General features: G+C 38.4%; 1 protein-coding gene across 1 annotated transcript in view; it reads left to right on the plus strand.

The window, feature by feature from the left end:
- The window catches only part of wnt7aa (wingless-type MMTV integration site family, member 7Aa), a 15514-nt gene extending 3358 nt beyond the window's left edge, over nt 1-12156 (plus strand). Inside the window, exons 3-4 of the mRNA XM_005947171.3 lie at nt 1221-1492; nt 8752-12156. Coding sequence (XP_005947233.1) covers nt 1221-1492; nt 8752-9231 — 752 coding nt within the window. The 3' untranslated portion in view covers nt 9232-12156. The remainder of the gene's footprint in view (nt 1-1220; nt 1493-8751) is intronic.
- Nucleotides 12157-13409: the final 1253 nt, after the last annotated feature.

Raw genomic sequence — 13409 nt, forward strand, 5'->3', positions numbered from 1 at the left:
GTGTGTGTGTGTGTGTGTGTGCATATAAAGACAAGCTGTGCAATGTCGGAAAAGTCTCTGTGGCAGTTCAATCTCTTAACATCCACTAGCTCATTTGGGACAGGTCCAGGGGGACAAGTATGTGGTTAGGAAAGTCAACCAAGTTAAACCTGGAGTAGAGTCAATGACAACGAATGTGCTGGCAAATGTCACTCAGAGCTTCAGTGGAAAGAACATCAGAACGAGGCAGACAAGATCTACTACACAGTTTTATTTACATAAAACAAGTGACTAGGGTTAGGGCGACGAGGATCAGCTTTAAGTTAAACTACATGTTAGGGTGAGGCACTGAAACTGACTTGTTAGAGCTAGAATTAAGCATTAGAACTGCAGAAAGGTATCGCAGAAGGAAAAGTGGTTACAGTTAGACAAGTGTTACAATGTGACAGAAGCAAAACCCAGCTCCTGATGAGAGTTGGGTTGTTCTTCAACCACAAAATGTTACCTTTCAAATAAAGTCTCATACATTACATCACTACATATAGTGATTTTCTTTTAAAGGTATCCCATCTGCTTGTCCCATATAGGTCAAAATGCCTCTAAATAATACCCCTAACCTGGGACGGGTCACCTGGCAGAGGTTAAGAAGTTAGTAGTTGAATATGATGACTTTATTGGCCATTTCTGGATGCTTTCCCATGTGCTCAGAAATGATCTCCACCTTTAATTAAAAAACTACAGCTGAAGAACTTGGATTTATGGAGTGGAAATCCATCCACGTAGGGAGGTTGTGCATGCCTCTCAGATTCCCCTCCGCAGGGTGGATCCTGGAGAGATGGCGGCTGGGACAAGGGCCAAAGCTGATGCCCGAGCTTTTAATCTCTGATCTGCCTCTACTGTTTCATTATGCTCATCTGATCAGTGAATTAGTGTAATTACTCCTGCACTTACAGTAGTATCCCACCTAACCATACTTCATTACACATTCAATACAAGTTGCTTGAAAATACCTTCCTTTATTAAAGGTGTTCAGTATTAGAGCTGTTAGAGGTACGCTTCCTGCTGAAGTTTATCTGCTTAAAGAGAGCTTGATTAATGAAGGGGACTTGGCTCGGCTTGTGTATTTCATGATTTGGTTTGAGGCAACTATGAAAGGTATGTAAGGAGGCTTGACAGTGCCTGAAATAGTGAATCCTGTTGTCTGTGATAGTGATTAGAAATGTCTTTCCTCTTTATCGCAGGCAGTAAGGAGGCTGCTTTCACCTACGCTATCATAGCCGCAGGGGTCGCCCATGCAGTCACAGCGGCCTGCACCCAGGGGAGCCTGAGTGGCTGCGGTTGTGACAAGGAGAAACAGGGTTTCTACAACCAGCAGGAGGGCTGGAAGTGGGGTGGCTGTTCTGCGGACATCCACTATGGACTGAGTTTCTCCAAGGTGTTTGTGGATGCGCGGGAGATCAAGCAGAGCGCCAGGACACTCATGAATTTACACAACAATGAAGTGGGACGCAAGGTAGGTTTATACATCGTCATCACCTGATGGCAAGCATTCTGACAGAGCTTCATGCACGGTTGTAATAAAGCCATGCAAACGGTATGTCACAATGTGCAAGACAATGTTGGCAAATCAGAAATGACATACACACCGTCTCACATGCTGTTAACGGGGTACAGCCTGGACATGACAGCAGTCTGCAGGCAATCCGATTTCAAACAGCCCACATTTGCTCCCCTAATACCTCAGGCCAACTGATGTTAAGTTTAAAGTTTGTGTCACTCCCTGCATGGATCTCATGGGGTTCAGCTTTTAAGCGAAGCAACCTGAGATCAGTGTTGACTGCAGCACTGAAACCTGATTCAGCAGCATGGCTTGATTGTAATGTAACTACTAACAGTTGTAATGTGGATTGCTCACACTATAACTGATATCAGATCCAGCACTCTTTACAACCAACACATGTAATTAGGCAAACGCTTCCATATCCGCACCTACAGGCAGTTCAGAGTTTGTAGTTCTTTGTTAAAAAGACAAAAATCTGAAAATGCTAACATGGTGTTGTAGTGTGTACAGAGAAAATGTAACTTTGCCAATTAAACAAGAAGAATAGCAAGAAGAAACAACAATGTGGGCTTTATTAGGGAAACTGTAAATGAGACTTTTTTGACTTTTTTCTCTGATTAAACTGGAGAAAAAAAAATCAGAGAAAGTATCTGAAAGTGATGAAACTCAAACAACAGTTAAAATAGCACACAGAGTGGTGGATGAGGTAAATGTTAGAATTTGTTATACCCACAGCAGCGAGAGCAGCAAGTTTTAGTTGTTTGAGTATACTTGAGTCAAAGATAGCACCCACTCAGTTTAATAATGATTGCTCAACAAGGCACATACCTGTCTTCTTTTTGCATGTTCTACATTCTTCATGTGTCTTTTCCAATATAATGTCTATGGAGAAAATGCTGTTTTGCCCACATTTTGAGTTCTATTACCTTCATTTGTGTTACCTGCAAGCGACACACAGAGGTCTCCCAAAACTGTGAAAGCAGTTTGACATCTGCTTAAAACTGAAATCTGTTGTTATCTATTGTGTTTTTAACACTGTGTCCAAAACACCAGAATGTTCTCATGGAAACAAGGGTTTTAATGATTATTTCTTTAATCTTTATTGGTTTTCTGTCGTAAGCTTCAGTGAGCTCTACAAACACATTCATCTTAGAAATAGAATTAACAGTTTGGCATTAAAAATGGTGAACCTCATCCCCTTATTTACCCATATAGTACTTTCCTTCCATGCATACACAAATTTATCTGTCACACACATCTGCATCGAGGGTTATCTCTATCTTGGACACTTTAACATGCAAAGTGGAGGATAACAACACAACATTCCAATGAATGGACAAACTGCCCCACTGCCACATAAATGTATATAGATACACTGACAAAAAAATACCTGCAGGTAGTTTGTACAGGTTGTATCAGAAACAACTGGGTAGTAAAATATAGTACTGGTTCCTACTGTTTAGTCTTTGTTAAAATCTTAATGGCTCATATCAACATGAAGGTAAAAAACAGTTGTTTTTTTTTACATAGAAATTTCAATATCAGGAGCCACTGAGGGCATCGTGTGGTCATTGCAAAACTAGTGCAAATATCATTTTGAGAACACGAACTCATGAAGTAATAGTGTTTTCAAAGAAACAAATTAGGGTAAACCCAAGACGACCATATTATTATTATTATTATTATTATTATTATTATTATTATTATGTTGTTGTTGTTGTTGTTAATTTATTTCAAACATGTAAACAATATACAGGTACATTTAGTAAAGAAAATAAGAGAGAGAGAGAAAAATACTATACAAAAGTCAATATATTTCAATATAGCTACCGTCCTGATTCATTTACATGTTGAAAGGGAGTGGGAAGAATTACACACTTATTTAATCCCACCCCTTTGCCAGAAGTTAGCAGTTAATATTTTGTCATCTTTCTTACTGATATAATCTGTAATAAAAACAGTGAACAGATTTCTGATATAAAATCACATCATGAAATTTTTTAAATAGAGACATTCACTTAATTTCAATATTTTCCCTTTCTTTATAGATTGAGAAGATCATATTTTTTTTAACTCTTTTTGAACTGTTTTATGTTTGGAAGTTGCTTTAATTCCGTATTCAAACTGTTCCACAGTTTCACTCCATGCACAGAGACACAAAAGCTTTTTCTTGTAGTACGTACCTTCCCTGTTTTGAAGTTACAAAAACCCCTTAAATTGTAACTTCCTTCTTTAAAAAAAAACATACTCTGAATATTACCTGGCAGTTCTTTATTTTTTGCTTTGAATAGAATTTGTGCTGTTTGGAATTTCACTAGTTCGGCAATTTTCAATATTTCAGACTGCAAAAATAATGAGTTTGTACGTTCCTATAACCTGCTCTGTGGATGATTCGAACTGCTTTTTTGATATGGAAGAGCATTACCCTGATGCTGATATCATTAGCAGCAGACAGCAGTAAGGAGCCAGACGACCGACTGATCAATAGAAAAGACTGTCCTCAAAACTGAACCACAAGAAAACAGTCCATTGAAAAAGCACTGGAAGGCATCGAAGGCACATCCTGCTCCTACTATTAAAGTGGACATGAAAGTCTGCATGCTTTAACCTTAATTTACACCACGGAGTCCAACTCTAAAAACAATGTCACAGATTTAACACTGTCCATGAAGCTAGATTAAAATTTTTTTATGGTGTTTAGAGCATGTGTAGTGCCATCTTGTCAAGTACGGACAATTCAATTCAATTTTCAATATTTAAGTTAATTAAGTCACTTCAAGATGCTTTATATTGTAAGGTAGACCCTACAATAATCCATACAGAGAAAATCCAACAATCATATGACCCCCTATGAGCAAGCACTTTGGCGACAGTGGGAAGGAAGAAACCTCCAACAGAACCAGGCTCAGGGAGGGGCGGGGCCATCTGCTGCGACCGGTTAGGGAGAGAGAAAGAAGACAGGATAAAAGACATGCTGTGGAAGAGAGACAGAGATTAACAACAAGTATCTAGAAAACAAGAAATTGATGTCAGTAGGTTGGTTGGTTACTACTAATTCTGCTACGTCAGTTTATGTTAGCTAACTAGTGACAGAAACAATTATTAATTGGAAAGTAAGTAAGTAAGCTTCTTCACTGTTGGCTAGCTGCACTGAAATGGGAGAATCCTGCTGGGCTTTGTTGAACACTTTATAGATCAGGGTCTTTGATTATTTCTTGTTGGGCCAGACAAATATAGAAAACCATTACATCATGTCAGACCTGAAATCTGATTTTAAAAAAGAGAACTTGCAAGCTTAATATTTCCATTTTTATCAAATGCCACTGAGGAATCCTTACCTTTAAACATAAGCTTAGTTTCTTCCTCCATCTCTGAGTGAAGTTATCTTGCACTGTATTCTTTTCCTTGGAAATAAAGCAGCCATACTTTCAGCTAGCAGATGCACTGTGGGACAACCTGCACACAACATTTTGTGTGTTCGTTGAGGTGATGGAAACATTGTATTTGATGTTAATGTTTCTCCCTTTATGCTCACACCTATTCAGTAGCCCTTGCTAGATGCTATACCATGAATTGTGTTCATCTGCATCAAAAGCACTGTTCTATAGCACCATAAATGATGAACAAATTAAAGGTTTTTGGCTCTTTTCTCTGTTGGTATGTGTTCTTCTATGTGTTATTGTTCCCCCAGTTAGGCTCAAATTGGTATGAAATAAACACTTCCCTCAAGTGTGTTAAGTCTAAAGTAATAATAATAAGTAACAAGGTACAAATATTTTTGTTACAATGTGGGGAATAAAAGCGAAAGATTGTCAGATAAATAAAACCCAGCTGAAAATTCTACTTATAATTGGTAATGTGTATGTCATACTTCCCACCTCTGAAACTCACAGAACAACTACACCCATTCATGGGGTTCCCACCTGCTGAGTGCCTGTTTAAATTAAACTTATACTTAAAATTGTCTCCAGTACAGCGCTTATGAAGTAAATTAGTAAATAATAGTTATAGAGTAAGATAAATGTTTTTGTTTAAGGCTGTGAGCATGCTTATTTCAATTTAATTCAATTTTACTGTATTGATTACACATTCAGATGACCTCCTATGACACTGCACTTGGAGACAGCGGGAAAGAAAAACCCCTTTCAACACAAAGAAACCTCCTGTAGAACTAGGCTAAGGGAGGCGAGCCTTCTGGTGTGTTGGGGGAGAAGATAGGACAAAAGACACACTGTGGAAGAGAGCCAGATAACTAATGATTAAACACAATAGTTGCGTAGAAGCACATTGAGAGTGTTTATACAGCTAAGCAACAGCAACTAAGGGGTGATTCAGGGTCTAGCCCTAACTATAAGCTTTATTCAAAAGGAAAGTTTTAGCCTAATCTTAAAAGTAGAGGGGGTGCCTGTCTCCAAAATGCAAATTGGGAGCTGGTTTCACAGAAGGGCCTGAAAGCTGGAGGCTCTGCCTCCCACTCTATTTAGGAAAACTCTAGAAACCACAATTAAACCAGCGATCTGAAGCAAGGAGCTCTATTGATACAATAGGTACTATGAGGGCTTTAAGATGGAATGATGCCAGATTATTCAAGACCTTTGTTTGGAGGAAGGAGATTTTAAATTCAGTTTTGCTAGTGAACAGATCCTAATATTGGAGAAATATCAGTGTCAATGGAGGACACTGACAATGGAGGACATAGTCTGGTCAAAAATGACTCAGAGATTCCTCACAGTGTTACTGGAGCCCAGGGTAATGCCATCAGAATATGTCTCTGTTTAGACAATATGTTTCTGAGATTTTTAATGCCAAGCACAATAACTTCCGTTTATATTTAGATGCAAGAAATCAGAGGTCATCCAGGTCTTTATGTTTTTAAGACATGTCTATAGTTTAACTAGATGGGTAGATAAAGCTGGGCATCATCTGCATAACAATGAAAAAGTAGCTATGCTGTTCTAATAACACTGCCTAAGGGAAGCATGTATAATGTAAACTGAATGAGTCCTAGCACAGAACCCTATGGAACTCCATAATTAAGTTAATGTATGAAGAAGACTCCACATTTATATGAAGAAATTGTAGTCTATTAGACATTATTCAAACCACTGCATCACAGTACTTTTGATACCTATGTTTATGCTCTAATCTCTCTAATACAATATTGTGGTCAGTGTTATTGAAGGCTGACACGTCAACCATAGAAATGAGTGGATTTTAGTATACTATTAGCTAAGACAGCTGTTTAAAGTGATGACTTTTTACGTAGTGGTTTAATTAAAGCCTGCACTACATAGTCCATTAAGACAGATAAAGACTGAAGCATTAATAAATGGTAGAGCTTCTTTGAACAGTAGTAATGGGATCTAATAGACAGGTTGATGGTTTGGCGGATGTAATTATTCTGTTGAAAATTTGGGCATTTCAAGTCTTTGGAGACTGATTGACCTTTGAAGAATTTCAAGGAACATTAGTTCAACGCTGGCCTTACTACTCAGCCTGAGAGGTTGCTGCTTGCTCTGGTATCTCAACTGTTTAATAGCCTGCATTAATTTTTTATATAAATACTGATGGTTCAGCCAGAATAAATCCTACTGAATTTTGTTATGCCCTGACTATGTCCACACATGGATGGTCATTGAAATTTTGTCAAGATAAAATATATGCTCCTTTATTTAATCTCTAACTTTTCTGAAACCGGTAATACGAACTCCAAGATGTTTAGGAAATATTTGCATTTTCAACGAGCTAAGGTTTTATAATGACCACAACATTGTGCAAATGCATCATTATGGAGGATGCTCTTGAGATTTCTCTAGTGTAGTTGATTTTAGACCTGTGGTTGAACACACAGGCAAATTAAAAACGTATCAGGACCTATTTAGCTTCAAACTTTTTCTTTTCTTGCAGTTTAATGGCATTTTGGTTCTAGAATAGTATTAAAAGCTAATAGATGAAGAGATATGAAGAAAGTTAATTGTAGTCAAACAAAAGTAAAAAGGAAATCCTGCTCAGTCTTTTATGCAGTTCAACTCAATCAAATATTCGTTTCTGTTCAATGACATGCATCAGATCATGTAACTGACCATGAGATGAGATTATTTTAGGATGTGTATAGAGTTGATGAAAACCTAATTTCTATGTATTAAAGACAGAAATAGCAGTTCCTGCAGACCCTTACCTTACATGCATCAAATGAAAAATCTAAGCAAATCTTTGTCAAAATTTCTCTGTGTGCACAGCTTTACTTTAGAGGAATGCATCTAAAATGTTGTTTGCAGAAGGCTGTGCGAAGTCTCTCGGGATGAGGCTTCATATTTTAGGCCTGACATCAGTCACAATGTGATACAGTGCGTGGATCTCTTAATATACACTTACTAAACTGATACCTCTGTAATTATTGTAGGAAAGCTTTCATGTTTAATTGGAGATAATGTCAGTCTGTGTGACTTGAGTGCCAACCTTCCAATTTCTTGAGAAGAATAAACAAGAGTGTAAAAGGTGCCACAGGAGGCTTACGGGGCTTCTGTTAGACAAACAATGGCATCTTCACTGGGATTTCACTTCACTGAACTCCATGAATTAAATGTTTGCCGGGTCTCGGGGGCATGACCACACTAAGCTGTATGCATCCAAGGCTTTTGACAATTACCCCACGAGACTCCAGAAAGTCTGAGGCCACATCAGAGTAGAATAATTAAAAAGCAGGGTGAGGCTTCTCTAATGCGTGCAAGGGTTCCCACTCAGTGAGGAGGAAGAAGGGTAAGTTGATGTCATTCAGCCAGAAGCACAGACAGAGTCCCCTGGCTGTAACAAATACACTGAAAGGTTCCACTCCTGAACTGTAATTCAATTCATTTCAACGACTACGGATACTCAAGATTGTCTTTTGAAGCTCATCCTGACTCGTAAAAATGGCACATGTATTGCTGGTAGCTATAGACTGACATACTGTAGCAGCTCTGAGATCCCTGGAATGCTTGTATTCATTTGGAATGCTAGAAAATGTTTGTCTCAACCTGTTGAAGCATTAGACTCCCCCGCCCCACCGACTCATTATGGAAATACAGCAACAAACAGTCTACCGAAATTGTATAAGATGACAAAAATTATGCACACTTCTTTTATCAGGAGGCATGCATTAGTTATAAAATAACAATTTTTCAATGGCTTAAGTTTGAAAAGATTGCTTCATCTGAGCTTTTCCTCTATAGGTCCTGGAGAAGAGCATGCACCTAGAGTGCAAGTGTCATGGGGTTTCTGGATCCTGCACCACGAAGACATGTTGGACGACACTCCCCAAATTCCGTCAGCTGGGATACATGCTCAAAGACAAGTACAACCACGCTGTTCATGTGGAGCCTGTGCGCGCCAGGCGGAACAAGCGCCCCGCCTTCCTGAAGATCAAGAAACCACAGTCCTACCGCAAGCCCAAGGACATGGAGCTAGTCTACATCGAGAGGTCTCCCAACTACTGCGAGGCTGACCCTCTGACTGGAAGCATGGGGACGCAGGGCCGTCTGTGTAACAAAACAGCTCAGCAGCCCAACAGCTGTGACCTGATGTGCTGTGGTCGGGGATACAACACACATCAGTACTCGCGTGTTTGGCAGTGCAACTGCAAGTTCCTGTGGTGCTGCTATGTCAAGTGCAACACGTGCAGTGAGAGGACAGAAGTGTATACCTGTAAATAGATATGTTTACTGGACATTCCTTTGTGTTGTTCGTGGGTTTCAGTATCTGTGGAGAGACTGCCTTGCTGCCCTTGTGTTACAGCAATCACAGCTTTTTCATTCAACTTTGTCGATTATAATGATGCCAATGGACATCTGCCACGACACTGGACTTGAGCTATCAGCTTCACAAATGTTCTTTTTGTGTTTTAAATTGATTGACATTTTGTGCTGCATGCTTAACGTTTTCACAGGCCGTACTGGTCTACTGGCATGACTCACCTTAAACAGTAGGCCTAACAGGTTTTTATTTTATTTTCTTTTTCTTTTGTTAATCGACTAATAATTTATTTGATGAGAAAACTACTGATCATTTTGAAGATTCACTGCAACTAAATCTAGTAAAGGTTTGGTGGTGTAGATTCCGGTTTTTAGAAAAGAAAAAAGAAACGGGCACTTAAGGTTTTTCTTTGTTACTTTTTTTTGAAGACTTAAACACTGGATATAAAAACTCAAACAGTCTGAACTAACCAATAGTGAATATTTGGGAAACTACAGCAGAACATTAAACTACTGATTATGGGTCAAGTATGATAGTATTGTTTTCTACTTGTTCTCTGTCCCATTTCCTCTTCACTTTGCTGCTAGTTGTCTGGAAAGGTGTGGTCGAGCAGCCACATTTTTAGTTAACCCCAGGAGCAAATGCAAGCTTCCAGATCTAAATCCCCATGTTGCTGGTTAATAGAAAATATTTTGTAAGAGTTTATTTTTATATAAATATTTCTTTATTTATTTCCCATCTTTGTTTAAGATGCGTTTTCCCTTTATGTTAGTAATTGTGTGTGTTACTGATTTCAGGAAATGACCCACTACAATTTAAATATAAGTCCTGCACACTTGCTAACACGTTTATTTAGTCACAACATTTTGGTCTGACTGACCTTCAGGAGGTACATTGTATGTCTGTATATTCACACACACACACACACACACACACACACACACACACACACACACACACACACACACACACACACACACACACAGCTATTTGTTATTACTCATTAGCACACACACACACTGCTGTGAAAAAGTATTTGTCCACTTTCAGATTTTGTTTCGGGTCAGCTAACAAATTGTAATCTTAGACAAAGAAAAATTATGATTTGATTTATTATAGGTAAAAAAAATCTGACTCTGTGTGAAAAGTCAGTGTTAATGATTTAACAATAAGAAAGAGACTGGGCAAGGCACGTCTCAGATTTGCCAAAAATGCCCTGATGATCTCCAAGACTTGGGTTAGGGTAGGGAAAATATCCTGTGGAATATTACTCTGTTTGAGCTCTGTTACTTTTTGTGTAAAAATAAATGTAGCATCATACCAGCAGACAGACAGGGTGGTGGTAGTGTGATGGTCTGGAACAGTGTGAATTCTGCTCTCTACCAGAAAATCCTGAAGGATAATGTCCGGCCATCAGTTCATGCCCTGAAGTGCAAGCACATTTGAGTTATGAAGCAGGACTATGACAAAGAGTGGGCCAAAATTCCTCCCCAGTAATGCGAAAGACTCATTGGCAGTTATCGCAAACGCTTGATTGCAGTTCTTACAGCCAAGGGTGGCACAACCAGTTATTAGGTTTAGGGGGCAATTACCTTGTCACACAAGGCAAGGTAGGTTTAGATAACCTTTTCTTTCCCTCAATAAATTAAAACACAACTTAAAAATTGTTTGTCTAATATTGTTTAATGTATGAAACATTTAAATGTGACAAATATGCAGAAAACTAAGAAGTCAAGAAAGAGGCAAATACTTTTTTCACCCCACTGCATATAATAATCACTTAATGGATGACACTTCCCATGTGTATATGCCATTATTCAGATAAAAAACCATTAGTCTGACATGTTTCAAAGCTAATCATAACACATATACAACTACTCTCCTCTACAGAAACATCCGCACAGATGGAAATGGTACAATGGCTAATCGTTGTTGAATGCGTTATCTTTAAATTGTTGTGGCATTTTTCCCTCCATGCACCTGTTAACCATTCAAATGTACAGAGGTTTTTTGAACTATGAAATCATTCGCTGAAACACTGTTTTAAAGATGTGCCTTTATCCTTGTTAGCACAATATAATTCTTTTACACTGAAATGTGTGTTCAGGAAAATGCTAATATTACCTTCAGGATAGGTGTTCCATGAATGTTTCTTTTGTCTGTATTATTAAAAAAAATACCATTACAGTTTCATCTTATCTGAACTTTACAAGCTTCTTTATTCCTTAATTACGCAGGCCTAGATAAGGGTCGCTGATTCCCTGGCTGGTCGTTAGGGGAAAATGTGTACACTGCAACCAGCATAACCTTTTCCACTTCTAGTTTTAGCTATACCTTCTCAATTGTTTAAAGTTTTGTAAGTGCTTGCAGACAAATCATGCAAACTATGGGAGACCATGGCAGTCTACTAGTGACCAAAGCAATCACAAGGAAGTTTTTGGTGCAGCACTTTCTTTGCAACCAATTTCACATGGTGATATCAAGCAACCTCGGGCAACCATTCACCACTCAGTTGGTTAATAGACTTTTTCCGCTTGCAGCTAGAAGTTGTCAGGGGGTTACTGGCCCCAAGACCTGTGTGACTGATGCCTTAGTTACCTAGCTAGGTAGCTTGTTTAGCTAACCCTTTAGCTAAATAAATCAAACACAGATTTTGTTAGCATGCAACATCAATCAACTATGAAATGCCTGTGGCACAGATTCTAGTTTTGTGTTATCGTTCAGCTTCATTATAAGTTATATTATAAATTCCTATTCATTTTCTCCATTGAAGTTTCAGAAACTCCGTATAAAATCAGTTTTGAACGTACCCAGCCAACTATCAGGTGAATCATGACCATAAAAAGAATTTTGATCTGCATCAAAAACAAAAACAAAAACAAAAAGGTCAAAGGTAAAAAAACCTTTTCAAAGTAAAGAAATTACAACTACTGCCAATCCCAAATTCCACAGCTTCCAGCCTTCCTAAATCAGCCTTCTTGAATTTAATTTTTTTAGCTACTATAGTGTTGCAGAACAATATTTTATACTAATAAGTTTTAAATATTTATAGTTTGTGATGTGTGTAGAGTGAAGTGCAGTCTATGTACTGGTATAGTGCAGTGCTACACTCATGGCTGTACACGGTTTCTGAACCAGATTGCGACAAGTTTAAACATCTATGGTAATAGTAACTCCACCAATCAGAGACATTGAGTTTAGAATATACGATTATAGATAAAATGGTTCTTTTCCAAAGCATCGCCAATAAAACAAGTCTTTGTTAAAACAAGGCTTCTGCGTATATGATTGTTTCACAATGTCACAGCTTGTATTAAGTTTACTTTGGATGGTAACAACATAATTACAACACGCAACCATAATCAATTTTTACTTGAGGAAAATCACTCTTGAGCTCTTGTCATACTCCCATCTTTTTATGAGAAACTACATTTCACTTGCAAAACAATTTAAAATAAAAATTGGCTTCTGGAAATTGTGTAATTAGATTTGTTCAAGTTTCATCACATGAGATTTGATTCAGTTACAAAAATCGCATGTTATTAAAATGATCTGTATCAGAGTTCATGGGTGACTTCATGTAAAACCGTGCTTCTCAGCTCTTGTCATGGTTTATTTGGGTAAATTAATGTCTCAGAATTATCAGCAGGAATTCATTTTATGTTTAATGCACATATTTCAAGCTTTGCGGTTACTGTGAGGATAGTTTGGAGCAAAGTGGGTGTTACTGACAGCCGTGGTGCCGTGCAGAGGGTGTCACAGCAGCGTTGTTCCTCAGTGAGCAGTGGGAGTGTGGAGCTGCTGGCTGATAGATCACTCTGACATCTGCTTCATTCAGCCCTCAACAACGTTGCTACAACAACCAAACCGTGCCCCACAAAAATGTTCCTCCTCTCATCGAGAGGCCAGGCTGCCATTAACAAAATGGTAACCATGAAAATCCCAGATAAAATCTGCATGCTGTTTATTTTCTGGAAATGGCAAAAGGGGAAGAAAGTGGGGAGGGGGCTTTACAATTGGCAAGAGGATGATGTCAAGAAGGATTTCAATCCGAGCAACAGAAAAGATCTTAACTCCGTGAATAATTGGCACAAAACATTCCTCAGCTAAACATTGCCTCAATAGTGTGACGCTTTCA

The sequence above is a fragment of the Haplochromis burtoni genome, unplaced genomic scaffold (assembly GCF_018398535.1).
Source record: "Haplochromis burtoni strain Fernald_Lab_line unplaced genomic scaffold, NCSU_Asbu1 Contig_496, whole genome shotgun sequence".
Lineage (NCBI taxonomy): Eukaryota > Metazoa > Chordata > Actinopteri > Cichliformes > Cichlidae > Haplochromis > Haplochromis burtoni.